We start from the raw sequence: 27,671 nt of genomic DNA, 5'->3' as shown, positions 1-27,671 counted from the left end.
CTTTGAGAGCTGTAATTAGAGCCAAGGCTTTCAGTAAATGCAGATCTGGACATTAATCTCCTGGTTTCCTTATTAGGGCATCTGTATTCAGGCAGACTTTTTTTTCCCCTTTCTCTCCCATCCAGTCCTTTGGAATTTACTGCACTGATGTCACTCATGAGAACAGAGGCCTACTGATTTATAACCCCCTGCGTCTGACCTCTTGGGTGGAAAAGAAAAAGAACTGAAAGCTGGTTGGAATTGATTGTGGTTCTTTTCCACAGTATACATGAAGTTGTAAGCCAGAGGGGCTGCATCAGGTGGCAAAGGAAATTCGAGCATAAGAAAAAGTGACTTCAAACAAAAGGCTCGGGGTATGAAATGCTGCTTATCTGTTTGCACTTACTTGGGTTAGGGTTCAGGAAATGCTCAGTCTGCTACAAGGGAGATCAGATGATATATCGGAGAGCAACTTTACTTCTGCTTCTGGTCAAAACCTGCAAACACTCCCCTTCTAAGTGCTGGGGTATGGATTTGGCAATGCATGGTCTTTGCTCTTTCCCCTTACTGAATAATGTAAAGAAGTAAAATCAAATCAATATTTCGATGCATTATTATGTGACAGCATTAAAGAAGTTGTTCCCCTTTAAGTTAACTTTTAATAGGATGGAGAGAGTAATATTCTGAGACAATTTGCAGTTGGTTTTCATTTTTTTGTTTGTTTTTTTTTTCCGAGTTATTTAGCAGCTCTCCGGTTTGCATTTTCTGCAGTCTGGTTGCTAGGGTCCAAATTACCCAGCAGTCACGCATTGATTTGAATATAAGATTGGAATATGAATAGGAGAGACCTGAATGGAAAGACGAGTAATAGAAAGTAGCAATAACTAATACATTTTGCAGTCTTACAAAGCACGTGTATTTGTAGATGGGGTCAGTGACCCCCCATTTAAAAGCGGGAAAGAGTCCGAAGAAAAAATCAATTCATGAAAAACTATAGAAAATTAATGAAGACCATTTTGTGGTGTTTATACAAATGGCCTGCGGGTGTCACTGTGCACAGGACTTGTACTCTGCATACACAGGACTTTCTGTACAGCTTGAAAGTGAAAGCTTACTGTTGTGTAATGGCTGCATGAGTCTCTGCTAATAAAGCACTATTATACTCTACTCATCCTCGGCTACCCAAAACTTAACACAGTTAAAAAGTTGCTTAGAATTGGCCATTCTATAACATACTAAAAGTTAACTTAAAGGTGAACCCCTCCTTTAAAACATGGCTAAAGTCCAGCCATATAAATGAACCCCTTTCTTAGGCAGTAACAAGCTATTTTGGTGCACATGATGTCAAAAGACCCTGCAAAACTGTAAACTGCCTGAGATACTTCATTGCTGTGATGTTCTGTCCCTGTATGTCCATAAACTAGCCAGGCCTGGGAATCAGAGCCTGACCTTAGCTGTTGTTGGCCTACCAAGTAATAGCACAAGGGCTGCATGTTCTATACCCAGTCCTTTATGTCCTACCCTGCCAGGTCCACACTGAGATTCAAAACAAGCCCGGGCATTTCAAGTACAGGCATGGATTCCTTTATCCAGAAACCTGCTATCCAGAAAGCTCCAAATTACAGGAAGACCCTCTCCCATAGACTCCATGTATTAATAATAATAATTCAAAATGTTAAAATTTATTTCATTTTTCTCTGTAATAATAAAACAGCATCTTGTACTTGATCATCGTAACTAAGATATAAGTAGGTTACAGAATGGCCAATTCTAAGCAACTTTTTAATTGTTCTTAATTATTAGTAGTTTTATTAGGAGTTCTTGAATGATTTGCCTTCTTTTTCAAAATCTTTCCAGCTTTCACATGGGGGAGGGAGGGGGTCACTGACCCCATCTAAAAACAAACGCTCTGTAAGGCTACAAGAATTATTATTGCTACTTTTTATTACTCGTCTTTCTATCCAGGCCTCTCCTATTCATATTCCAGGCTCTCATTCAGATGAGTGCATGGTTGCTATAGGAATTCGGAACCCTAACAACCAGAGTGCTAAAATTAATTGCAAACTGGAGAGCTGCTGAATAAAAAGCTAAATAACTCAAAACCCACAAATAATAAAACATGAAAACCAATTGCAAATTGTCTCAGAATATCCCTCTCTACATTTAGTTAAGTTAAAGGTGAACAATCCCATTAAAAGCAGGGGTTGCTGGAGTCCATCTTAACTAAACAGTTAATATTAGACGAAATGTGCAAGACAAAACAAACAATCTTCTGAGTGACAGTTGCTTAACTCACTATGACAAATACAAAACAGGTCAGCCCTCACTTAAGATGGCTGACCGCCTCCGTTCTTCCGTACAGTGACGGCGTGGAATTGGTCACGTGACGAAAGGAGGCGACCTGCCTTTGACATCAGACAGGGAAGTGGGTAAGATCATAGAGCAGAAGACGCTGTAGAGAGCGGTGGCAGCCGAAGCTTGGAGACGACCAACATGAACCTGAAGGGGAACCGCGGTCGCTTGTACAGCACTCGCTGCTGTGGCTGCTGCCATGTGAGGACTGGCACCATTATCCTGGGCACCAAGTATATGGTGAGTGTATAGCGGCCACATCGTCACCCACTCCTGCTGATCTATATCACTCAGAAAGTCATGTAATGCAGTTACTGCTGGGGCGCTACTGTCTGTGTATCCACGGAGCATGTTCAGTAGATCAGGAAATGTATGGACTTTAGGGGTAAGGTAATGTGACACCGTTGCCTTCTGGGAATGATAATTCAGTTAAAGGAACAGTAACACCAAAAAATAAAAGGCTCTAAAAGAAATGACAATATAAGCTACTGCTGACATGCACTTATAAAAGTTGTGTGTTTGCTTCAAAAACTCTGCTTAAGTTTATATAAACAAGCTGCTGTGTATCCTGTGCTTGAATGGCTGCCCCCATGGCTACACAGCAGCTTTTTAAAATAAACTATAGTAGTACTTATCTGTAATCTACTGTGTGTCCTGTGCTTGAATGGCTGCCCCCATGGCTACACAGCAGCTTGTTTATATAAACTATAGTAGTACTTATCTGTTATCTACTGTGTATCCTGTGCTTGAATGGCTACCCCCATGGACTACACAGCAGCTTGTTTATATAAACTATAGTAGTACTTATCTGTAATCTACTGTGTGTCCTGTGCTTGAATGACTGCTCCTATGGCTACACAACAGCTTGATTATATAAACTATAGTAGTACTTATCTGTTATCTACTGTGTATCCAGTGCTTGAATGGCTGCCCCCATGGCTACACAGCAGCTTGTTTATATAAACTATAGTAGTGTTTCTGAAGTAAACACACCAGTTTCACCAGTGCAGGGCAACATTACATGATATTTTTATTTATTTTAGACCTTTTTATTTGTTGGTGTTAATTCTCCTTTAAAGAGGTTGCTCACCTTTAAACACCTAGTTGTTTTCAGATAGGTCACCAGACTTTTCCCAATTATTTATTTATGTGTGACTGTTTTTCTAATGTTCAAGTGTAAAGCAGCTCTGGGAAGGGGGGGTCACCGACCCTCTCAGGTGGGTGAGATCGGGCTCATCCGATCGTGGGCCCTAGGGACCCACGATCGGATCATAATGCATCCGATAAGAGCTGTTGGATTGCGGGACCAAATAGACGCACAGATGCGGCCGTCGGACGGATATTGATCTGTGAAGCCCGTCGGACAGCCCCACACACTGGCCAATAAACTGCCAACTTGGTCTGTTGGCAGCTTTTATTTGCCCGTGTATGGGGGCCTTTAGAATCGATACAATAGTTGCTAATATTCTAGAGCTTCTGCTGAGAAATGTATCAACTTTACAGTCTGCGCCTGAATTACTGAGCTGCCAGACTCAAACACCAGAGACACGAACATTCAACTTTAAACTTAGATTTTGGGGAAAAAAGGTAAAAAATAAATAATGGAAAGCAATTGAAAAAAGTCTTTATTTCCGGGGAACAATCTGAAAACAATTGAACTGAAAAAATTGTTTAGAAGGTGAACAACCCCTTTAAACTTCGTTTGAGTAGAGAAGGAAAACTTGAAGTTAGGGCACGGGTCAAGAGAATGTGAGACAGGGAAGTACCTGCGTCATATGCTAATGGGAGTTGTAGGCCATGGTATAAACAGACCTTGTTGGGGTGCGGTTGCTAGGTGAGGTATCGGGGGCCCATGTGTTGCTATTTATTTCTATAGAACCTCAGGGGCTTTATAGAGAGAGGATAAGCTCTGGCCTGGAGAATAGGGAACACTGGTCCCCTCCAGATGATGTTTCACTGCACCTACCAGCACCCAAAGGCTTTTAAATGGCTTCAGTCTGCTTACCACTGACTGGAGTATGAGATGCGTTTGCCGCTACAGATCCAGCTCTAGCGAGTTGCAGCCACTATGTAGCGTTCACCCCGTGACTCCATCTAGGCCTGGACTGGGAGTCAAAATAAGCCCTGTCATTCCAAGTAAACAGAGGCCCAAACAGCCTCCTACCAGCCCACTATATGGTAACTTTCTATGGAGCTGTACAGCAGCCCCTCTGGCATTTGCCAGGACCCACAGATTGCCAGTCCGGGCCTGACTCCATCACATGTGGGCGGACATAAGACCGGTATCTGTGGAATGCATTGTTGCAGTTGGGAATCCCAATGACAAATTCCACAGCAGAGGGATTATATGTACAGGGATAGGATCTATTATCCAAAATGCTTGGCATCTGGGGAATTCCGGATAAGGGAACCTTTTGTAATTTAGATCTTCATACCTTATGTCTACTAAAAACCCTTTAAATGTTAAATAGACCTGAATTTTTTTCCCCCAAATATGGATTTGTGCATCTTAGTCTCGAACAAGAACAAGGCACATTGTTAAAGAGAAAAAGGAAATCAGTTTTAAAAATTCGAATTGGGTCTATAAGAAATGGCCTTCCTGTAATTCTGAGCTTTCTGGATAATGGATCCCATACCCATGTTGCTGCACCTCCTGTACACCATGGGCATGTCCTGTTGAGTTAACTTGTAGTGTGCAAACAGAACAACTGGCACATTCTACGTTGGCACGGTGTTACCTTTATTTTCATACCTTTTTGTCCAAACGTTCCCTTTATTTTCATACCTTTTTGTCCAAACGTTCCCTTTATTTTCATACCTTTTTGTCCAAACGTTCCCTTTATTTTCATACCTTTTTGTCCAAACGTTCCCTTTATTTTCATACTTTTTTGTCCAAACGTTCCCTTTATTTTCATGCCTTTTTGTCCAAAGCTTCCAGTCCCTGCTTTAACCCGACTCTAACAGAAATAGGCTGTCGAATGTGGTGGGAGTTTTAAGGGGAACAATCACAGGGTTACGTGCGGCACTTACTGTTCATGTCTTTGGGAAGCTATGCCTTGCATGGCACTTAAAGGGGTTGTTCACCTTTAAATTAACTGTTAGTATGATGTAGAGAGTGATATTCTGAGACAATTTGCAATTGGTTTTCATTTATTATTATTGGTGGTTTTTCAGTTATTTAGGTTTTTATTCAGCAGGTCTCTAGCTTGCAATATCAGCAACCTGGTTGCTAGGATCCAAATTACCCAAGCAACCATGCACTGATTTGAATAAGAGCCTGGAATATGCGTACGGGAGGACCTGATTAGAAAGAAGAGTAATAAAAAGTAGCAATAACTATAAATGCGTAGCCTTACAGAGCATTTGTTTTTTTAGATGTGGTCACTGACCCCCATTTTAAAGCTGCAAAGAGTCAGAAGCAGACTTCAAACAATTCAAAAACTATGAAAAGAAAAAAAATGAAGGCCAGTTGAAAAGTTTCTTAGAATTAGCAATTTTATAACATACTAAAAGTTAACTTAAAGGTAAACCGCCCCTGTAATAGAGGATATCAATTACCTTTCCTGTGCCAGGCTTAGGCCGGGTAGGTATGAGTTGTAAGGATGGGCTGCCTCTGCGGGTACAAACTTTTGGGTAGTAATGTATATCTTACCCTTTAACCTGTAATTTCTCTTTTATGACATTAGCAACAGGGTTAGTTTATGACAAATTCCAATTCAGGGATTGGTAGGAATGAGCTATAAAGTGGTGCATCAAGATTGGGTGCAGGTTGCTGCTTTCTGCTTTGCCTGTCTCTGTGCCAGTTTTTCTGCTGACGCAGCTGGCATTTAAACAGTTGGTGGAAACGCTCGCTTGTCAGTGCCGCAGGCCCCTTTCCTCCAGTGTGAATAGAATGTCTCTGGAGAACAATAAGCTGCCTGTGCTCTGTGCCAGGGATTGATCCTGCGGAGCAGCACCCGTTGATTAGCATCAGACTGGCACTGCAATGAGCCTGGTTAGACTGCTGTGGCATTCCTAGGACTGCTTGATGGCACTGCTGTTCCTCCATGTTCTGTATATAAAGCATGGGGCTTATGCAGCCTTCCCACATAACATCTGGAAGGAAGTGGCTTTAGCATTCATGAGCACATTAACCTGCTTGGTAGTCACAACTTGTGGTTGATCTTTAAGGCTGATGTCACAGGGGTGACTCGTTTATATGGTATCTGACTCTCTGCACAAAGTCACACTGTGAATTTGGCACACACACACTCCGTGGCGCCGGCCACATGTCAGCTGAGATACAGCCATATGGATCCACTTTGTTTGTTGTCTGATTCACTTTGACGTTCCCCAGAAAGGATTCCCTGCTGGCTTTGGCACAGTGTCAACACAACTGCCAGAAAGAAGGAAGTGATCTGGGTCAAAAGGCTGGCACTAGATCAGAACTTCTCAAAAATATATAAGCATGATCTTTGGTTAAAATTTTTTTTTATTCAATCATATTAAAACATCAAAAACAACCCCACATGGAGCCTAACGCATTTCATGCTTACCTAGCACTTGACATAGGCAATCCCAAATGGGACACGTCTCCAGAAATGTATGCTCCATTTCAGTTAAACCCTCCCAGTATTAAAACCCAATCAAGAATTTGATACATCTGTTACATAAACAACCAATTAGAACCGAGTCCATTGGTCAATTTAATTCACCAGCGACTGCTTCACAGCCATCGCAACACTTCGCCAGGCGTAAATTTGCCAGGAAAACGCTAATTCCCTAAGGTGCGAAGTTATGTCCAGGGCACTGAACTCTGGCAAAGTTGCGCTAGCGTTGGCTAATTTGCATACGGCGGGAAGTGAAAGTACAATGGACGTGTATATGTTGCAGCAAATACATTACATTACACAAGCCCGGGAAAACTTAATAAAATAAAATAAAGTTGTTATATTGCCCTACACATGAGCCCAGTGTATAGTTTATGTGCCATATGTTAGGAAATGTAGGGGGGAACCCGGTTATCCAAAAAAAATTGTACAGTCATTTGCAGCCGATCACGCAGAAAATAGGAAAAGACACCAGCGTTTTTTGGGACTTAGAAAAATTTTCAACAAAAAATTGCGTAAGTTCTATCTACTCTATTGCACTTCACCTGGTCTGAGGTGGCGAAGGCAAGTCTGGCGCAAGAGGTAACGTTCAGTAAAATACGCATCTTAGTGAATTTGCGCAGTTAGTTCAATTCGCCAGAGCGAAAATTCGCCTGGCGTTAGAGTGCAAATGTTTGCTAGCGTGTGTCTCTTTTGCTAGCAAAGTGACACCTGCGCCCGTTAGTAAATCGGCAAAGTACCGAAATGACGTCACGCTGGCGAATCATCGCCAGCTTTAGTCACTTCGCCCTTTAGTAAATGTGCCCCTAAGTCTCTCCAATTCTACATATTCCATGTTTCTGGGGTTAAATACAATTTGTAAAGTTAAAATTCATAATATAAAAATTTGTACAGTATAATCATACTAGATCAGGCCTGTCGGATTATTGCAGCCCAGTGCCAGCTGGTGAAAAGGTATAGGTACAGGTATAGGAGCTATTATCTGGAATGCTTGGGACCTGGGGTTTTCCGGATAAGCGATCCTTCTGTAATCTGAACTTCATATTTAAAGTCTGCTTAAAATCATTTAAACATTAAGGTTCGAGTTGTGTTTTCCTCGAAAATTCAAGTTTTAATTTTCAAGTTTAAAAAAAAAAAAACTAAAATTTTTAGATTTTTTTTATACCCCGACCCTGAGCTTGAATCTGAAAATACTCCATCTGAAATCTGTCGATGTCATGTAGAACATTTGAAGACGTTAATAGCCTCCATGAGGTTTGAGATTTTTTCCCGAGGGTTTTGCCCCAAAAACTTGAGCGATTCGAGTTTTTTTTTGTTCGCCCAAAACTCAATAAATTTTTGGGTTTTGCAACTTGAACTTGCAGAATTGCCTTTTTTCCTTTCAATTTTTTCCTTAAATAAGAAACCTGTTGAGTTGATTAGAGGTATAAAAATGGAGTCTATGGGAGATGGCCTTCCCGTATTTCCAAGCTTTCTGCATAACAGGTTTCCGGATAATGTATCCTATACCACTACAGGAAAGCATTGGTGTATCAGCCATTGGTACAAGAATATCTAGGGCAGTGAATACATGTTCCACTCAAATCTTGACCTTTAGATTGGATTTATGGGTGAGCATTCTCCCTAAATCTCACCATACTTGGACTTTAGGGACCAACCACCACAATTTGGGAACCCCAGCTCTAGGCAAAGCTTTTAGTTGGAATCTTGCAGCTTATGGACAACAATGTGTGAGTCCACTTTGTATTAATAAGAAAAATTGTATGAATTTCTCGGCATTTTGGCCCTTGGGGACACGTTTTGGGAGGGAGGTCACAAGTAGACTCGTCCCTTCCAGACAGAACAATTTATAGGACCTTTCTGGTGACCTGTTCCACTGATTTCTGGGTGAAAAGATTATGCAGTCGTCACCCCATGAGTCTTATTGTATGGTCCAAGGGCCAATTGATCAGATTAGTCCAATTTGGTTACAGTGGGTGGATGACCAAATCACACAAAGATCCACTCGTTTAGTGACCTTACAAGACCATCATTATAACCTATAATAATATTTATGGTGGGTTCAACTTGCCAGCATTCTAGTACAGGTAAAGGATACGTTATCCGGAAACCCTTTATCTGGAAAGCTCCGAATTACAGGATTTCCCATAGACTCCATTTTATCCAAGTAATCCAAATGTTTAAAAATGATTTCATTTTTCTCTGTAATCATAAAACAGTAGCTTGTACTTGATCCCAACTAAGATATAATTAATCCTTATTGGAAGCAAAACCAGCCTATTGGGTTTATTTCATGTTTAAATATTTATTTAGTAGACTTAAGGCAGAGACGCACGTGGAGATTCGGGGAGATTTAGTCACCCGGCGACAAATCGCCTCTTCTTTGGGCGACTAATCTCCCCAAATGGCCTTCCCGCCAACTAGAATCGAAATCACTGGTGGGATGGCACTCTGAGCGCTTTTCCGCAGTCGCCTGAAGTTTCCCCGTGAGACGACTTTGGAAAACGAATCGCTTTGTGTGCCTTCCCGTCTGCGGTTTCGATTGTAGCTAGCAGGATGGCAGTTTGGGGAGATTAGTCTCCCGAAGAGGAGACGATTTGTCGCTGGGCGATTAATCTCCACGTGTATCTCTGCCCTCAAAGGGAAATTCCACCCCCTAACTAAGAAAAAACCCTACCCTCCATAGTCCCCCCTCCCTGCTTCCTCCCTAAATGCCCCTAATCCTGTAATTACCCCTCATTACAGAGTCAGTGGAGCTCATGGGCATCGCATTATCGATTCTGTAATCTTCGGTAAGTAATCGCTGTATCGGCACATGCACAGTTGTAACAGTCTTCCGCTTCATGATAACTGCGCATGCACCGAAAGTAGGGATGCACCGAATCCAGGATTTGGTTCGGGATTCGGCCTTTTTCAGCAAGATTCGGATTTGGCCCAAATCCTTCTGCCTGGCCGAACCAAAACTGAATCCTAATTGCATTTGCCAATTAGGAACAGGGAGGGAAATAAGGCGACTTTTTGTCACAAAACAAGGAAGTACAATTTTTTCTCCCTTCCCACATATGCAAATTAGGATTCGGTATTCGGATGAATTTTTCATGAAGATTTCGGGGGTTCGGGCGAATCCAAAATAGTGGATTCGGTGCATCCCTAGCCGAAAGTGATGAAAATTGCAGAAGGGGAGGAAGAAGACCCGAAGATTACCGATGCGCTGAAGATGCCGCCTGTGAGCCCCACTGCGCTGATTCTGTAATGAGGGGTAATTATAGAATAAGGGGCATTTACAGGTGTTGACACCTGTGAGGAAAGGGGGGGAGCAGGGAGGGGGGGACTATGGAGGGTAGGAGTTTTTATTAGTTGGGGGGGGGGTTGAATTCTCCTTTAAGGTACGGAAAGAGCCCTTATTGAGAATGCATGGGCCTGGGGTTTTCCAGAAAACAGGTGACATATATGAAAAAATTATGGAAACAGTTGTTATTTATTTACATTAATTAAAGAGCACAATGAATGTATTATGCTCTTGTACATGGCCCTGGGTCGGTTCTGTTGCATATAATATCAGTAAACCTGTTTTCATTCCTCCTTTGTGTCCATATCTTGTGGGAAAAGCAACGTTTTGGGTTCCTGTAATTTAAAAATCCTGAGTTTAATTTTCCCTCTGAGGCTTTGTAGTGTTCCAGAATGCTCCATCTGCGCGTGGGCTCCCATGGGGGCACAGCTCCAGTAACTGGTGCTCTGAATGGAAACCAAAAAATCACTTTGCTCCTGTAAAGGAGAGTTTTATAACATTCACTAATGCAAGTTACATACATGGAATGTAGAGGAACACTATTGTGCAGCTGCACCCTAGAACGACGTGAGCTTTTACATATATAGGGGTGATAAAAAGAAATTTTATAGGGAAGCTCTAGCTAAAATACAAGTGTAATGGGCGCACGTATGTATATTTAGATTTTTATAGACAGAGGATGGACCTGTAAATGTGTCCTCCCTCTTGGATATCAGTGCCTGGGTGCTTACAGCTAGGATCAAGCTCATTTAGGGGCATGTTTATTAATATTGGAGATAAATATCATCAGCGATGTTGCCCATAGCAACCAATCAGGTGACTTTGCCTCCCATGTAAATAAATATGCCACTTAGCATAGAACAATAGTGAATAGAAAAGGGTCATCGGGTTTCCTAAGTAACAATTAAGTTGATTGGGCTTTTTTTTTTTTTTTGAGGTTTTCGCCAGTGTCATGGTCATCCGATGACCTTTGCAATAAACTAGTGCCCAACTTAAAGGAATTGTTCAGTATAAAATAAAAACTGGTTAAATAGATAGGCTGTGCAAAATAAAAAATGTTTCTAATATAGTTAGTTAGCCAAAAATGTAATGTATAAAGGCTGGAGTGACTGGTTATGGAACATAACAACACATTTCCCATAACAGTTATGTCCCATGTGGAAGAGATCCAGTCACTGTTTGGTTTTGCTTCCAATAAGGATTAATTATATCTTAGTTGGGATCAAGTACAAGCTACTGTTTTATTATTACATTTATCATTATTACATGTATCATTTTTGATTATTTGGGTAAAATGGAGTCTATTTGAGACTAAGTAATTCGTCTCTTTCTGGATAACGGTTTTCCGGATAATGGATCCTATACCTGTCCCATCTAAGCAGCCTCTTGTGTTTTATATTTTTCCCTAAAACTGCAATGGTTGAAAGATAAGCCCATTTAAATCCTTAAAGTGGACCTGTTGCCCAGACACAAAAATCTGTTTTTTAAATGAATCATGAAATCAAATTTCAATTTTTATTAAAGCATTCATAGCTGTTGTAAGCTCATTTAAAAATGTCAGCTGTCAATCAAATATTGTCTGCCCCTCCTCTATGCCTTAGGCAGACAATTACTTTCACTTTCCATTCAGCACTTCCTAGATGTCACTGCTCTCCCCACATTCCCCCGTTCTCTTTACCATTTAATTGTGTAGCCAGGGCATGGGGATAGACATCAGGTCCCCCATTCTGGTGCACAAACAAGATTCTGAGATGATACAAGACTTGCCTTAATAACAGTGTCCACAAAATGGCTGCTGCCTGCTTGTTATAATTATGATTCCCAGACTGAAGGAAACAAGATTCAAATCATTTACATTATGTAATTAAAGTTCATTTTGCTTGACTAATGTGATAAAATAGAAATTTGAATAATTTTTTTGGGTGACTGGTAGTTTACCTTTAAGTTCACTTTTAGTATGTTATACAGTGAGCGATTCTTAGTACCTTTTCACTTGGTCTTCATTTTTTTCTATTTTTTTTTTAATTGCTTTTTTCTTCTGACTCTTTCCAGCATTCAAATAGGGGTTACTGACCCCAGAAGCCGAAAGATGATTGCTTTCTGACATAACGTAATTACGTCACCGGCCGTAAAAAATATGCATCATTTATCTCGCGAGAATTTGGACGCCATATTTAAAATACGCTGCGTATTTACGTAAAGTGTGGTTCCAAACTTACAGATCCCATAGCGTCTATTCATTTGGTAGTTTCTTGACGTATTGGCGTTTCTGCTAAAAAAAAAATCTCCCCAAACGCCGGCTAAAATGATAAAACGCCAGCGCTAATCAAATGCGACGATTTGTTAGCCGGCGCAGAGTGAGGGAAGGAGTTTCGGGAGATTTGGTCGCCACAAAGACAAGGCGATTAGTTGCCAGGCAACCAAATCTCCCCAAAACGCCCAGTGTGGCCTTACCCTCATTCTGTTTCCTGATGCTGGAACAGGGCCGCACTGGCAGCTTCTTGCCATTTATGTAACAACTTTTTGTTCTCAGTACAGGGAACTGCGTGGGTCACGCGTCTTATTGTTGTGAAATGAATAAATGTCATTTTTTAAAACCCGTTTATTCTTCTGGCTTCTGCTATGAGGAATTTGTGATTTATTTTTGTTTCTTCCTGTCTTGCATCGCATTGCTTCTGTTCAATCAGGCTGTTGTGCAATTTCACCAGAATTCACCAGAAAAGACAAACCCGGGAGCCCAATAACTTAAAGGGGGAGTAAAGTATTATTCATTGTAGAGGGGGTGGCAATTTGTTGCTGCTGCTCCTAATTTACAAAAAAAAAAAGTTTGACCTGGGTACTTGCTTACTGCTCCTCCTCCATTTTTTTTTGCCGTCCTGGGTGGGCTCATGCAGGTTTGGATCTGTTATCTGGAAACCTGTTATCCAGAAAGCTCAGAATTATGAGAAGGCCATCAAACATAGACTTCATTTTAAGCTGATTTCCTTTTTCTGTGTAATAATAAAACAGTACCTTGTACTTGATCCCAACTAAGATAAAATTAATCCTTATTGGAAGCAAAACCAGCCTATTGGGATTATTTAATGTTTACATGATTTTCTAGTAGACTTAAAGGGGAACTATCACGAAAATATAAATTTAATATTCGCTGTCTAAATACAATCAATTTAAAATTCTGTACTGTTTCCGAAATAATCAAGTTTATATTCACTATTCCTCTCTCAGCATCTGTTTCTCCTCATTCTGTCTTCATTCAGGAGTTGGGTGTCCGATGAATGATCCAATATATCTTATAGGGGGGCTCCTTTTGCTTAGAAGATGTATTAGAGCTCACTCTATTAAAATCACCAGACACCATGTCTCTCTACATGCAGAATTTGTGCAAAAGGCAGTTATTTAGTTAGATTTTGTTTGTACTGAAATCCGTTACTTGAGTGAGCTCTAATACATCTTCTAGACAAAAGGAGCCCCCCTATAAGATATATTGGATCATTCATCTGACACCCAACTGCTGCATGAAGACAATGAAGAGAAACAGATGCTGAGACAGGAAAAGTGAACATAAACTTGATTATTTCAGAAACAATGCAGAATATTTAATTGATTGTATTTAGTAAGTTTCTTACTTCAGTATGAGGAAGCTTATATTATTTTTTTATGTTCATAATTCCCCTTTGAAGATCCAAATTATGGAAAGATCCCTTATCTAGAAAACACCACATCCCAAGTATTCCGGATAACCGGTCCCATACTTGTACCATGCATGTGCCAAGTAACAGGATTTCTTTTATACACTGACAAATATGTCTTGGCCCATTTCTGGGGTCGTCCGTTTATGAGCGGAATATGTGGGCGTAAGGGCTGGGTGCTTCCCATGTGACCATGGTGTTTTGACCGCAGCTGTTTTCTGTCTGTAGTTTCTGTGTGTAGCAGTCTCTTATCATGTCTGTATCTCCAGCCCACGCATATGATTCAAACATATTTAATGTATTTTACGTGACTACACCATGGGGTTGTTTATCAAAGGTCAAATGTTAGAGTTTTTATATCTCTTTTGAACTCTCAACTTGAATGGTTTCTTATTTAAGGAAAAAATGGAAAAAACTAGATTGAGTGTTTGAGTTGCGAAACACGAAAACTAGAATTAATCGAGTTTTCCATGGGAAAAAACTTGAATTTTCTGGAAAAACAAAAACAAAAAACAAAAACCTTCCGGGTTCCTTGTATAGACACGCGCCGCCCTGCCAATCATCACTAGTTCAAGGGACCTCTGCCATTGACTCCTACATGACCTTGACCGGTTTTAGACAGTGTATTTTTGGATGAGAGATAATTCCAGGGCCAGGGTATAATAAATCTCATAGAATTTTTTTTTTTTAGTTTTTTTTTTAAATCCGAAAATTTAAGTTTTGACCAAAAAAAAACAAAACACCTTGTAAATTCAAATTTTCGTGGAAAACACAACTCTAACCTAAATAAATAACCCCTCAGGTCAGTGGCGTAACTGTAGAGGAAGCAGACCCCGCAGTCGCAGGGGGGCCCGGGAAACAGGAGGGCCTAGACTGTGTGGTCTGCTTCCTCTATATCTAAAAACCCCTCCTCCCCAGCCGCTCTCTTAAAGGGATCCTGTCATGGGAAAAAAAATTGTTTTGAATCAGTTAATAGTGCTGCTCCAGCAGAAATTCTGCACTGAAATCCATTTCTCAAAAGAGCAAACAGATTTTTTTATATTTAATTTTGAAATCTGACATGGGGCTAGACATATTGTCAATTTCCTAGCTGCCCCAAGTCATGTGACTTGTGCTCTGATAAACTTCAATCACTCTTTACTGCTGTACTGCAAGTTGGAGTGATATCACCCCCTCCCTTTCCCCCCCAGCAGCCAAACAAAAGAACAATGGGAAGGTAACCAGATAGCAGCTCCCTAACACAAGATAACAGCTGCCTGGTAGATCTAAGAACAGCACTCAATAGTAAAAACCCATGTCTCACTGAGACACATTCAGTTACATTGAGAAGGAAAAACAGCAGCCTGCCAGAAAGCATTTCTCTCCTAAAGTGCAGGCACAAGTCACATGACTCGGGGCAAGTCACATGGTTCAAGGGACCTCTGCCATTGACTCCTTCATGAACTTGACAGGTTTTAGACGGGTTTTTTTTGGATTTGAACTATTTTCAGGGTCGTAGTTTAATAAATCTCATAAATTTGAGGTTTTTGTTTTTAGTGTAAAAGACAACTCGAACCTTAAAAAATCTGCCCCTTGTGTGATGTAGATACTCTAATTGGATTTTCATCCTTGTTGGACTGAACTATGTATACAGTGGAGTGGAGGGTTTCTGATAGGAACATGATTGTTGTACCTACTGTAGATAAATGATAAAGGTTCCCAATTAAACCATAGGGCAATCTTTATGCTTCTCTACAGCAAAGCTGACCTATTGGTTTGCTAGGGACTGTATATCGCAGCTCATTGATATACCTCAACATCTGATCTTGATACTGACCCTATGATTGACTTTGCATGAGTCAAATGTTTATGTGGGCTTCCCTACAGCTGCAGCTCTTCGCTCCATGATCATTTTCTTGCCGGAAAGGCTATTGGGGACAGTCTGGCTCCACGTTGCACTTTCAAATCACCAAGTGCGCTTCTATGGGAGCATCATGATAAATATTGATCCCCCTATCACTGTGTTCCTTTAAAGGGGTTGTTCCCCTTTAAATTCGCTTTTAGTATGACACAGAGAGTGATATTTTGAGACAATTTGGATTTGGTTAATTTTTTATTATTTCTGGTTTTTGAGTTATTAAGCTTATTATTCAGCAGCTCTCCAGTCTGCAATTTCAGCAATCTGGTTGCTAGGGTCCAAACTCCCCTAGCAACCATGTACTGATTGTAATACGAGACTGGAATATAAATAGGAGAGGACTGAACAGAAAGAAGAGTAATAAAAAGTATCAATAACTATAAATTTGTAGCCTTAGGGCAGAGACACGCGCTCAGATTCGGGGAGATTTAGTCACCCTGTGATAAATCGCCTCTTCTTCAGGGTGACTAATCTCCCCAAACTCCCTCCCGCTGGCTAGAATCTAAATCGCTGGTTGGATGGCACTTGGAGCACTTCGTTTTTCGAAGTCGCCCAAAGTTTGCCATCCTGCCGACTAGAATGTACCGCCAGCAGTTCGGGGAGATTAGTCGGCCCGAAGAAGAGGAGATTTGTTGATGGGCGACTAATCTTCCCGAATCTGAGCGTGCCTCTGCTCTTACAGAGTGTTTGTTTTTTAGATGGGGTCCGGAACTCCCATTTGGAAGCTGGAAAAACAGTCAGAAGGTGAAGGCAAATAATCCAAAAACTATAAAAAAATGTGCAGTATGTTGGTCAGCGGTGCGCAATATGTTGGTGCTCTAAAAATACATGTTAAATAATAATAATGAAGGCCAATTGAAAAGTTGCTTACAATTAGCAATTCTATAACCTACTAAAAGTTAATTTAAAGGTGAACACCCCCCAAATCCTTGACAAGGATTTGCCTCCTAAATGCCCCCCCCCTCCGGCTCCATTTGTATGAGCAGAGGAATTCTTTATATTGTGTGTTGTGTAAACACCCATTTTGTTTGTCAAATATACTCTGTGTATCCGAATGAGAGGAGCAATGACCTTCAATAGCACGCAGTGTTCCCAGGCTGCACTAAGTTATTGCATCTGGCCACAAGCTCCATCTGTCTGGCAAGCACCCAGCTCCATCTGACTGCTCCTTATACAAGGACAGGGAGGCTCTGTGTATATTATCCCTGTATCTCCAGGGAGGCTGTGTGTGTATATATTTCACTGTCTCTGTTTGCTCAGAGATGTGATTAGAAGATTGCAATGAATTCTAAAGAACATTACACTTCCTTCTTGCACTTGTGCCAGTGACTTGCTTTATGGCTGAGCTTCAACATAAACAGTGAGGATCAGAGCAAGTGTGTCGCAAGAAAAAGCAGAAATTGGCAGTGACTTACTTTATGGTTGGGCTTCAATATCGACAGTGAAGATCAGAGCAAGTGTCTCACAAGACAAAGCAGAAATTGGCAGTGACTTGCTTTATGGCTGGGTTTCAACATATACAGTGAGGATCACAAGACAAAGCAGAAATCACTGGTGCTTATCTGAAAGGCTTGTTCCCTTTAGTACATAGCTGTGCCCAGGAGCAGTGTCAGACTGGACCTCCGGGATACCAGGAAAACCCCAGACAGGCCCTTCTTCTTACCAGTTGGTCTACTTCATGGTCATACCCTATGTCTGTGTGGGAATAAAGATGCTAAATAGATGGGGCAAATATTGAATAGAAAATATACCGGTATGGGACCTGTTATCCGAATGCTCAGGATCTGAGTGTATATATATATATATATATATATATATATATATATATATATATATATATATATATATATATATATATATATATATATATATATATATATATATATATATATATATATATATATATATATATATATATATATATATATATATATATATATATATATATTCACAATAACCGGGTACAGACTCACCAAAACACCCCTTCCAAAATGCTCTGGAAAGTATAAGGACCAGGCATACCGCCTCTTGGAGTAAAAAATACTAGACATAACGCATTTCGGGGAACACCCCTTAATCATTGCCTAGTCCGGTCCCTGAAATAGCCACACAGACCCACAGCATGATGGAACCTCCACGAAATTTGACAGTAGGTAGCATGTGTTTTTCTTGGAATGCGGTGTTCTTCTTCCGCCATGCAAAGCGATTTTTGTTATGACCAAATAACTCAATTTATGTCTCCTCAGTCCAAAGCACTTTGTTCCAAAATGACTGTGACTTGTCTAAATGAGCTTTTGCATACAACAAGCCACTCTGTTTGTAGCGTGAGTGCAAAAAGGGGCTTCTTTCTCATCACCCTGCCATACAGATGTTCAAATTGTGCTGAATTGTAGAACGATGTACAGATACACCATCTGCAGCAAGATGTTCTTGCAGGTCTTTGGAGGTGATCTTTGGGTTGTCTGTAACCATTCTCACAATCCTTTTCATATACCGCTCCTGTATTTTTCTTGGCCTGCCAGACCTGGGTTTAACAGCAACTGTGCCTGAGGCCTTCCATTTCCTGATTACATTCCTTAAAACCGACAGTTTAAACCTCTGAGATAGCTTTTTGTAGCTTTCCCCTAAACCAGTGCTGTTCAACTAATGTGGTACAGAGGGAAAGAATTTTTCCAGCCTACATAGTGGAGGGCAGATAATGGAAGCCAGTGTTGACCACTCCCTGTTTTTAAACCACACCCACTTTAAACCACACCCACTTTAAACCACAAGATCATGTCCACATTAATGGTGGTAGCACACAGGCAGATCAAGGCACACGCAGGCAGAGCATGGATTTGCTTTGAGGATCCCCTGCTGTCACTCTTCAGAGGAGTCAAACAGAAGCACAACTTGCAATTCGTCACCTTTAATACCTTTTCTCGTCATTGGACTCACCTGCCTATGAAGTTCAAGGCTTAACCAGCTAATCCAACCAATTTGGTGTTGCCAGTAATCCGTATTGAGCAGTTACATGCATTCAAATTAGCAAAATTTGGGGTACCCAAATTTTTGCACAGCCAGTTTTTCACATTTGATTTAATTTCATACAACTGACTACTGCTTAACTAAAAACATTTGTTCAGAAATGTTCTCAGATGTTCCTGGGAAATGAAAGACAAACACTGTTATCTTTTTTAAAGTGGAATAAATTATTATTTAGGCTGAAAGGGGTTCCCAAACTTTTTTTATATGACTGTAAATACACAAATGGTGGCGTGGGCTCTTGGGAACACAGAGAGTGACGTGTGTCAGGGTAACAGCTGCCAATAAGGAAACAACAAATGAGTTTGGAATGAATTATTGTGTAATATGTGCAGTATGTTTGTACATATCAATTAAGTTGCACTTCTAAAAAAATATGTTTTCTCTGCACCAAACCCCTGAGATGTATATCTCATCAACTGTTTTTTTCTCAGGTTATGAACCTGCTGATGGGAATCCTCCTCACAGTCAAAGTGACCCACCCCGATACTGTGCCAACAGTCGATATTCAGTATGAAGTCATTGGCAACTACTATACTTCAGAGACAGTGGCTGGTGAGTCTGAGCCAGAGCTTAGAAATAATCAGCAACCTTGTGATACCAATGGGACATAGGGAGCTGGGGATAGAGAGCGTTATGGGACATAGGGAGCTGGAGGGGATAGAGAGCATTATGGGACATAGGGAGCTGGAGGGGGATAGAGAGGGTTATGGGACATAGGGAGCTGGGGATAGAGAGGGTTATGGGACATAGGGAGCTGGAGGGGGATAGAGAGCGTTATGGGACATAGGGAGCTGGAGGGGGATAGAGAGGGTTATGGGACATAGGGTGCTGGAGGGGGATAGAGAGGGTTATGGGACAAAGGGAGCTGGAGGGGGATAGAGAGGGTTACGGGACATAGGGAGCTGGAGGGGGATAGAGAGGGTAATGGGACATTGGGAGCTGGAGGGGGTTAGAGAGGATTATGGGACATAGGGTGCTGAAGGGGGTAGAGAGGGTTATGGGACATAGGGAGCTGGAGGGGGATAGGGAGCTGGAGGGGGATAGAGAGCGTTATGGGACATAGGGAGCTGGAGGGGGATAGAGAGGGTAATGGGACATTGGGAGCTGGAGGGGGATAGAGAGGGTTATGGGACTTTGGGAGCTGGAGGGGGATAGAGAGGGTTACGGGACATAGGGAGCTGGAGGGGGATAGAGAGGGTTACAGGACATAGGGTGCTGGAGGGGGTAGAGAGGGTTATGGGACATAGGGAGCTGGAGGGGGATAGAGAGTGTTACGGGACATAGGGTGCTGGAGGGGGATAGAGAGGGTTATGTGACCATAGAGAGCTGGAGGGGGATAGAGGAGTAGTTACGGACAATTAGAGGTGCTGGAGGCAGGGATAGAGAGGGTATGGGACAAAAGGGAGCTGGAGGGGGATAGAGGGAGGTTATGGGACGATAGGAGCTGGAGGGGGATAGATAGTGTTACGGGACATAGGGAACTGGAGGGGATAGAGAGGGTTATGGGACATAGGGTGCTGGAGGGGGATAGAGAGGGTTATGGGACATAGGGTTGCTGGAGGGGGATAGAGGGGGGTTACGGGACATAGGGAGCTGGAGGGGATAGAGAGGGTAATGGGACATTGGGATCTGGAGGGGGATAGAGAGGGTTACAGGACATAGGGAGCTGGAGGGGGTCAGAGAGGGTTATGGGACATAGGGAGCTGGAGGGGGATAGAGAGGGTTACGGAACATAGGGAGCTGGAGGGGGATAGAGAGGGTAAGAGACACATTCACAGAATTTATTCAAGATGCAAAATTTTAAATGCTATTTGGTATTAGTGGGATGTTGTTGGGAAAAGTAAATAAATATATTAAAGTGTCCCCCGGTGCCCCCTATATTAAAAAAAAATAACCATCACCACCTCATGGGAGATGCCAGCCTATGGCTGTGTAACAGAATTATCATATACATACCGTGTGTCTGTGTGTATATATGTGCGTTTTTCTCATGTGTTTGAGAGACAGGATTGAGCATAATACCACACATTGCATTCTTGTGTTTGACACTCTTTTGAAATATGATCGAGAAATGCAGGCTGAAATCACAAAAGGGTGTTTACTTGCATTTTGAAAAAAATATAAATATTTACACGCAATGCAATGGGTAAGGCCCTTAGGGCAGAGCTGAAATTTACCTCTAGGAGCAAATCGTATTCTTATACAGGTACTACCTGTTTGTTCAGAGCTGCTTAAAGTCATAGTCTCCCTATTGTGTCATCTCTGCTGTAAACACATCTCCAGCCTGCACCCACCGAGATAGAGGCCCTTAAAGTGTAGTCCCCTAGCAGGGAGCCAAGAAAGAGAGTGGGAAGAGCCTTAAAGGGGGTAGCTTTCCACGAAAATACATTTTAATATGAAGGCCATGCTATTCTAAATTTGCAACTGGTCTTTGTTTTTTATTCTTTGATTTTTGAAATGTGTTTTTTTTAATTTTATTCTACAGCTCTCTGATTTGGGATTTAATCTGTTGCTTTGACCAGTCTCACCCTAGTAACCAGGCAGTCATTTAAATGAATAAAAAAAACTTTGACCTCTGTATTTATTAGTTTTCTTATTGTGGGGGACAATAAACCATGATACCTGGATATCATTTTACATTTCAGGCCGAGGAAGGGAAGGATTCCAAGACCTGGAGACGAATTCTCATACTAATATTTCATTTTAAGTAACACAATTCACTAGGCATCAATGGGCTTCATTTGAACTACACCTCCCAACATCCTTCTCTATCAGACGTGTACCCCTCAGATGTTGGGGCTGTTGCCTTATTTGTATGTAGCTCATTGCCTGGAAGTATTTGTGGATGTGGGAACTATAAATGTTTTTGCTTTTCTATTGCAGAGAATGCCTGTGTCCTCTTCGCCATCACTCTCCTCCTCTTCACCATGAGCGCAATGATGGTCTATGGAGCGATCACTGTGAGTGGATGAGCTTTTACTACTTACGTTAAACATGGAAGAGTGGAAGGACACTATATTAAAGGGGAGGTTCACCTTTAAATTAATTTTTAGTATATTATAGAATGGCTTTCAAATTATTTGCCTTCAGCGGGTCGCGTTATGGGTTACCCGCAAAAAAAGCGGGCACCCTGCGGAATGAGGGGAGGATTTTCAGGTGCGGGTATAGCCGCGGGTCTCATCTAAATTTCTTATCTTGTGTAATATTGTCTATATTTTACTCCTTTTAAAGTTTTACCAAACTTTTCTGTCCCTGCCCACTTTTGATGACGTCACTTCTGGTTTGCAGCAACATCACTTCCTGTTTGATGGTGGTCAGTGGATCGGGTTGCGGTTAAGGCAGTTGCGGGTCCGGTTCGGGTAGCGGATCAAAGTGGGAAAATATTCGGGTTGCGGTCCGGTTCTTAGAAATTGGTTCCGTGCAGGACTTTACATTCTAAATCTAAAAAACAAATGCTTTGTAAGGCTACACATTATTTCTATTGCTCGTCTTTCTATTCAGGCACTCTCCTGTTCAAATTCCAGTATCCCTCCTGATTCAAATCAGTGCATGGTTGCTAGGGTAATTTGGACCCTAGCAACCAGATTGCTAAAATGGAGAGCTGCTGAATAAAAAGCTAAATAACTCAAAAACCACAAATAATAATAAATGAAAACCAAGTGCAAATGTTCTCAGACTATCCCTCTCTACATCATACTAAGGTGAACAACCCCCTTAAACGAGAAGGCAGGGGACTTTATTTTCCTTCTTGCAGTCAGATTTCACTAACTAGGTGTCCCCTGTAGTTGCCCTTCTTTTCCCAACAACATAAAAAAAAGGCCTCCAGGGGGCATGTTTATCTGTATTCAGTATAACCAGAAAAAGGAAAGAAATCCTGCACAGGCACATTAGCTGTATGGGGGATGATGGGACTTTAGTTTCTGTCCTTCTGATATTGCATGTTCAGTTATAGCATAAGTTCTCCCTTTTCTCCGTGCAGTTAGAAGAGACTTCTATTCGAAAGTAAAATGTGTTGGTAACTAATATGTACTTTATCCGTAGCATCGGGGAGGCTGGCTGATACCTTTCTTCTGCTACCAGCTCTTTGACTTTGCTCTCACCTGCCTGTTTGCCATTGGCTCCCTGACATATCTCCCTGGCATAAAGGAATATTTGGAACAGTGGGTAAGTTCAAGCATGTGGCTTTGTTCGATTAAAAATATAATTAAGTGTGGAGTGACAGTGGCACCTGCTGCACTTTAATATATAAATGCAAATGTTTCCTATGCTGGATTTATGCTTCTTTCTCCTTGTATCATTGTCCTTTATCGTTCTTTTTCAGCCTGAATTTCCCTATAAAGATGACCTGCTTTCCCTGGATTCCAGCTGCCTTCTCTTCATTGTTGTGATTGTGGGAGCTCTTATCATCCTGTTGAAGGTAAATAAAGCTACCGGACTTGGCTGTGCCTGGGATTCCTCAACTTCCTGTGCTCTGCCTTTGTATATGTTACAAAACGATCCCCTTAAATGGGGCGTATCTCTTATTATCAAAAATAGAAATTTTCCCTTAGAGGACAAGGAAAGTTAAACTAAAGAAGTAGCTGGAAATGTTGTACATTATGTTTTGTGCCTCTGTAACAGCCAAAGGCAACCACAGCCCTTTAGCTGTAAAGATCTGTGTCTGCAAAGATGCCCCAGTAGCTCCCCATCTTCTTTTCTGCTGATTCACTGCACATACAGGGAATACAGGGTTATGGAAATTAGCTCATAGTACAAGTTGCTCCAGGGACTAGTCCGATAGCCCTGTAGCATCAGCTTATATTACAGGGGAAGCTCATTTTCTGCTGGATAATTAGTGACGAGCCCTAAGCTTAGCTTCTCAACAGCTGCTCAGAGCCCACTGAGCATGTGACTGTCACAGACACTTTCCAAGATGGGGCTTATTTATAAACATTCATAAACACTGAAGCTTATTTATAAACACTGTGGCTCATTTATAAACACTGAGGCTTATTTATTTACACCGGGGCTCATTTATAAACACCAGGGCTCATTTATGAACACCGGGGCTCCATTATAAACACCGGGGCTCCATTATAAACACCGGGGCTCCATTATAAACACCGGGGCTCCATTATAAACACCGGGGCTCCATTAAAAACACCGGGGCTCCATTAAAAACACCGGGGCTCCATTATAAACACCGGGCTCCATTATAAACACCGGGGCTCCATTATAAACACCGGGGCTCCATTATAAACACCGGGGCTCCATTATAAACACCGGGGCTCCATTATAAACACCGGGGCTACTGCCCATAGCAACCAATCAGTGACTGCCTTTTTTCTGCCAGCTGCAGGCTGAACAATCAAAGCAAATATTTGATTGGGTGTCATGGGTTACTGCTCAGCTCCAAATTTGCCCAGTGTTTATAAATAAGCCCCACAGTGTAGACCCGGGTACAATCACACTGATCAGATTTGGTCGTAGCCAGAGGCATTTCCAAAGCAGCGTGACTCTGAGAAAGGGAGGACATTTATGCATTTCACTGGATCAGTTGCAACAAACGAATAATGATAAACCTGAAACCAAACCCGAGCCTTAATAATGCTGTAACTGTAGTACGGTCATGAAATATGCAGAGTATTGTTATTCTGTGACCTTTGCCTGTTGGAGAGATACATGTGATGAAGGGGGTTAATCTGTAATGTTGGGGTTCACCGCTCATTCTATGTTTTGATTGCAGACATAACGTTATAGATCTCTGTGATGCACAGAATCCATTCATTAAAGATTTTGGGTGACAAAATCCTGTGCCCGTCACGCTAATAAATTCTAATGTACTCACAACTCGAATGGGAGGTTATTTATGAAAAACCTCGAACGTCTAATATTCGATCGAATAGTCCCGACCCGAAAATACCGATAGAATTCGAAAAACTCGAATATCAGGAAGGCAATTAATATATTCAAATGGTTTAACGGACTTCTGCCGTTGACTTGTAAATGAACTCGGCAGGTTTGAGGTGGCGAATATTTGAATTAAAACTGGTTGATCTCACATTCAAATTTAAATTCGAGTTGGTGCTTTTTAAATTCAAATTTGTAAATTTTGACAACAGAAAAAAAAAATGAAAATTTGAATTTACCATTCGAACCTTAATAAATCTGCCCCTTAGGATAACTGTCACTTAATTCTATTTATGCTTTTAATTGTAGGCCTATTTTATTAATTGCGTGTGGAACTGCTACAAATACATCAGCAACAGAAACATGCCAGAGATCGCAGTGTTCCCCGCCTTTGAAACCCCACCGCAGGTAAGACATTCTAGTACTGATGTGCATGAGTCAGAACAGCAAGTTCATCTCCATCTCTAGCTCTTTGCTACTTTTGCTGCTGGGAACGTCATCAGTCATAGGTTTAGGCCAATGTAGCGGTGAATGTTTTGGTCACTCCTACGTGTAGCATAGGTCAAAATGGCCAATTTTTTGCCGCAGGGAAATATGTATAATTGAGGAAACACTTGTAAAATATATTATTTTTCTACAGGGTTAATCTTTCTGTCCCATTATGTGTTAAAGGAGATGGAAAGCCATTTGGGGGTTGCTAAATGTTAGGCACTGCCAAATGATTGAATTTACTTACCTGACACTGAGAGCTGGTGCTCCCATCAACAGAAAACTGCACCGGCCTGGGGTTATTACAACGAGCACCACAGAGTAATCTAGGGATGCACCGAATCCACTGTTTTTGATTTGGCTGAACCCCGAATCCTTCGCAAAAGATTCTGCAGAATACCGAATACGAAGGGGAAAACATTTTTTACTTCCTTGTTTTGTGACAAAAACTCACGCAATTTACTTCCCTGCCCCCAACTTGCATATGCAAATTAGGATTTGTATTCAGTTCGGCCGGGCAGAAGGATTCAGCTGAATCCGAATCCTGCTGAAAAGGGCCAAATCCTGGATTCGGTGCATCGCTATCTTGTTCGCTTCTTCTTTTTTCAAATTTTCCGGGGCAGACGCATGCACAGTTGAATGAAATAGCCGACTTTTTCCATAAAGTTCAGCTTTTTGCTCTACTGCACATGTACAGCTGCAGAAAGAAAGAAGAAGCTGGAAGAGGATCACTCCGTGGTGCTCACTGGAATAACCCCGGGCCGGTGCAGTTTTCTGCTGATAGGAGCACCAGCCTGGGGTTTCAGGTAAGTCAATACAATCACTTGGGGAAGCCTAACTTTTGGCACCCCCACGTGGCAAATGACTTTCCTTCTTTAAGTAGAGCTAAACCCACTTAGTCACCAAATGGACCGTACTACACAGACCCACTAGTGATGTGCGGGCCGGCCTGATACCCGCGGGTTGCAGGCGAGTTCCACCTTGAAATGCCAACTTCAGGCTTTATAGCTTGCTTACTCCGCCCCTTTTGTGACGTCATCGGTGGGTTGGGTCTATAAAAAGAAGTCGGATGCGGGCGGGCAGGCGTGAGTTGTGGGAGGGCAGGTCAGTGTCGGGTAAAACTAAGACCCACCTCCTGAGCCGCTGCAACCTTGCTTCCCCAAAACAGCCGTTCAATACCTGAAATAGTGAGGCAGCTTGTACAGCCAATTATTTCTACTTCCTGGTTGCTGAATGTGCATTAGAAGCCAATCGGGTCTATACTATACCTGCTCCTGAATAGCACACACAAATATGGCAGCCACAAGCCCCACTGTGCAGTTCTGCCTTGGGAGGAGAAGGCTGTTTTGGGGAACAAGGTTGCAGCAGTTCAGGCTTTTTCCAATAGGTACAGGTATGGGATAGGTTACCCGGAAACCCGTTATCCAGAAAGCTCTGAAATACGGAAAGGCCGTCTCCCATAGACTTTTTCTAAAAATGATTTTTTTTGTCTGTGTAATAATAAAACAGTAGCTTGTACTTGATACCAACTAAGATGTAATTAATCCTTATTGGAGGCAAAACCAGCCTATTGGGTTTATTTAACGTTTACATGATTTTCTAGTAGACTGGGAGGCACATTTATCATAGGTCAAGTTTCTGAAAACTCAAAATTTATTATAAAAAACCGAATTCGTTAAACTCTGGTAAATAGGATTGACCGGAAAACTCGTTTAAAAACTCGAGTTTCTCCTCTGAAAAAAAAAAACATGAATGTTGGGAAAACTTCAAACAACTCCAAATTGATGACAGGACATATGCCATAGGCTAAAACAGCAATTTAGGCGGCGAATAGTCGAATACAAGTTCTTAAAGGGCCAGAGTATGATAAAGCTTGAAATTTTAATTTTTAAATTTTAACAATTCCCTTGTCAAATTTGACAATTTTGGCCAAAAACTCGAAAATTCGACCCTTGATAAATCTGCCCCTTAGTGTATGAAGATTCAAATTATGGAAAGATCCGTTATCCGGCAAACTCCAGGTCCTGAGCATTCTGGATAACTGGTCCCATACCTGTACTGATGTAAGAATATCTAAATTGCAGCCCAGCCTCTTATTTGTGTTGCAGGCATACATCATAGGTGAAATGCAATTGCTTTGAGTGTAGTTGGGAAGGTGTAGTTCAACTACAACCCTTGATGCAGAGCAATGCTAATGCTTTTGGATATGGTTTCTTGCAGTACCTCCTTCCTACATACGACATGGCCATTAAGATGCCCGAGAAGGAGAAGGATCCCCCTCCGCCTTATATCCCCAATTAATGTCCCGAAATTCTTCCGTCGGAACCACCTGGCTCCAAAAGACTCTGCGCACGGAACCATCGGGAATCCATTGTTTTTGCTGGTGCCGCAAAGATAAATACAGAAGAAAAAGTGTATTTTTGTGCTTTATATTTGTATGGCCTTAACAAGTAAATCTACTTTGTATTTCA

General features: G+C 41.7%; 1 protein-coding gene across 2 annotated transcripts; it reads left to right on the top strand.

Moving 5' to 3' along the window:
- Positions 1-221: 221 nt before the first annotated feature.
- On the top strand, positions 222-27,671 carry laptm4a.L (lysosomal-associated protein transmembrane 4 alpha L homeolog). Of its 2 annotated transcripts, XM_018262050.2 has the most exons (8): positions 222-353; positions 2,342-2,571; positions 19,254-19,374; positions 21,706-21,782; positions 22,864-22,986; positions 23,144-23,239; positions 25,021-25,119; positions 27,421-27,671. In XM_018262050.2, the coding sequence occupies exons 2-8, from the start codon at positions 2,473-2,475 to the stop codon at positions 27,499-27,501; spliced, it is 696 nt and encodes a 231-aa protein (XP_018117539.1). In that variant the 5' UTR covers positions 222-353; positions 2,342-2,472; the 3' UTR covers positions 27,502-27,671.

Source organism: Xenopus laevis, chromosome 5L, assembly GCF_017654675.1.
Source record: "Xenopus laevis strain J_2021 chromosome 5L, Xenopus_laevis_v10.1, whole genome shotgun sequence".
NCBI classification, from domain to species: Eukaryota; Metazoa; Chordata; class Amphibia; order Anura; family Pipidae; genus Xenopus; species Xenopus laevis.
The sequence above is the reverse complement of the archived record's forward strand: the minus strand, read 5'-3'. Positions and strand labels throughout refer to the sequence as shown.

Coding starts and splice junctions, on each gene's coding strand:
- laptm4a.L (XM_018262050.2), top strand. CDS start 2,473: ATGAACCTGAAGGGGAACCGCGGTCGCTTGTACAGCACTCGCTGCTGT. Junction 19,375..21,705: donor TACTTCAGAGACAGTGGCTG/GTGAGTCTGAGC, acceptor TTTCTATTGCAG/AGAATGCCTGTGTCCTCTTC. Junction 23,240..25,020: donor CTCTTATCATCCTGTTGAAG/GTAAATAAAGCT, acceptor TTTTAATTGTAG/GCCTATTTTATTAATTGCGT.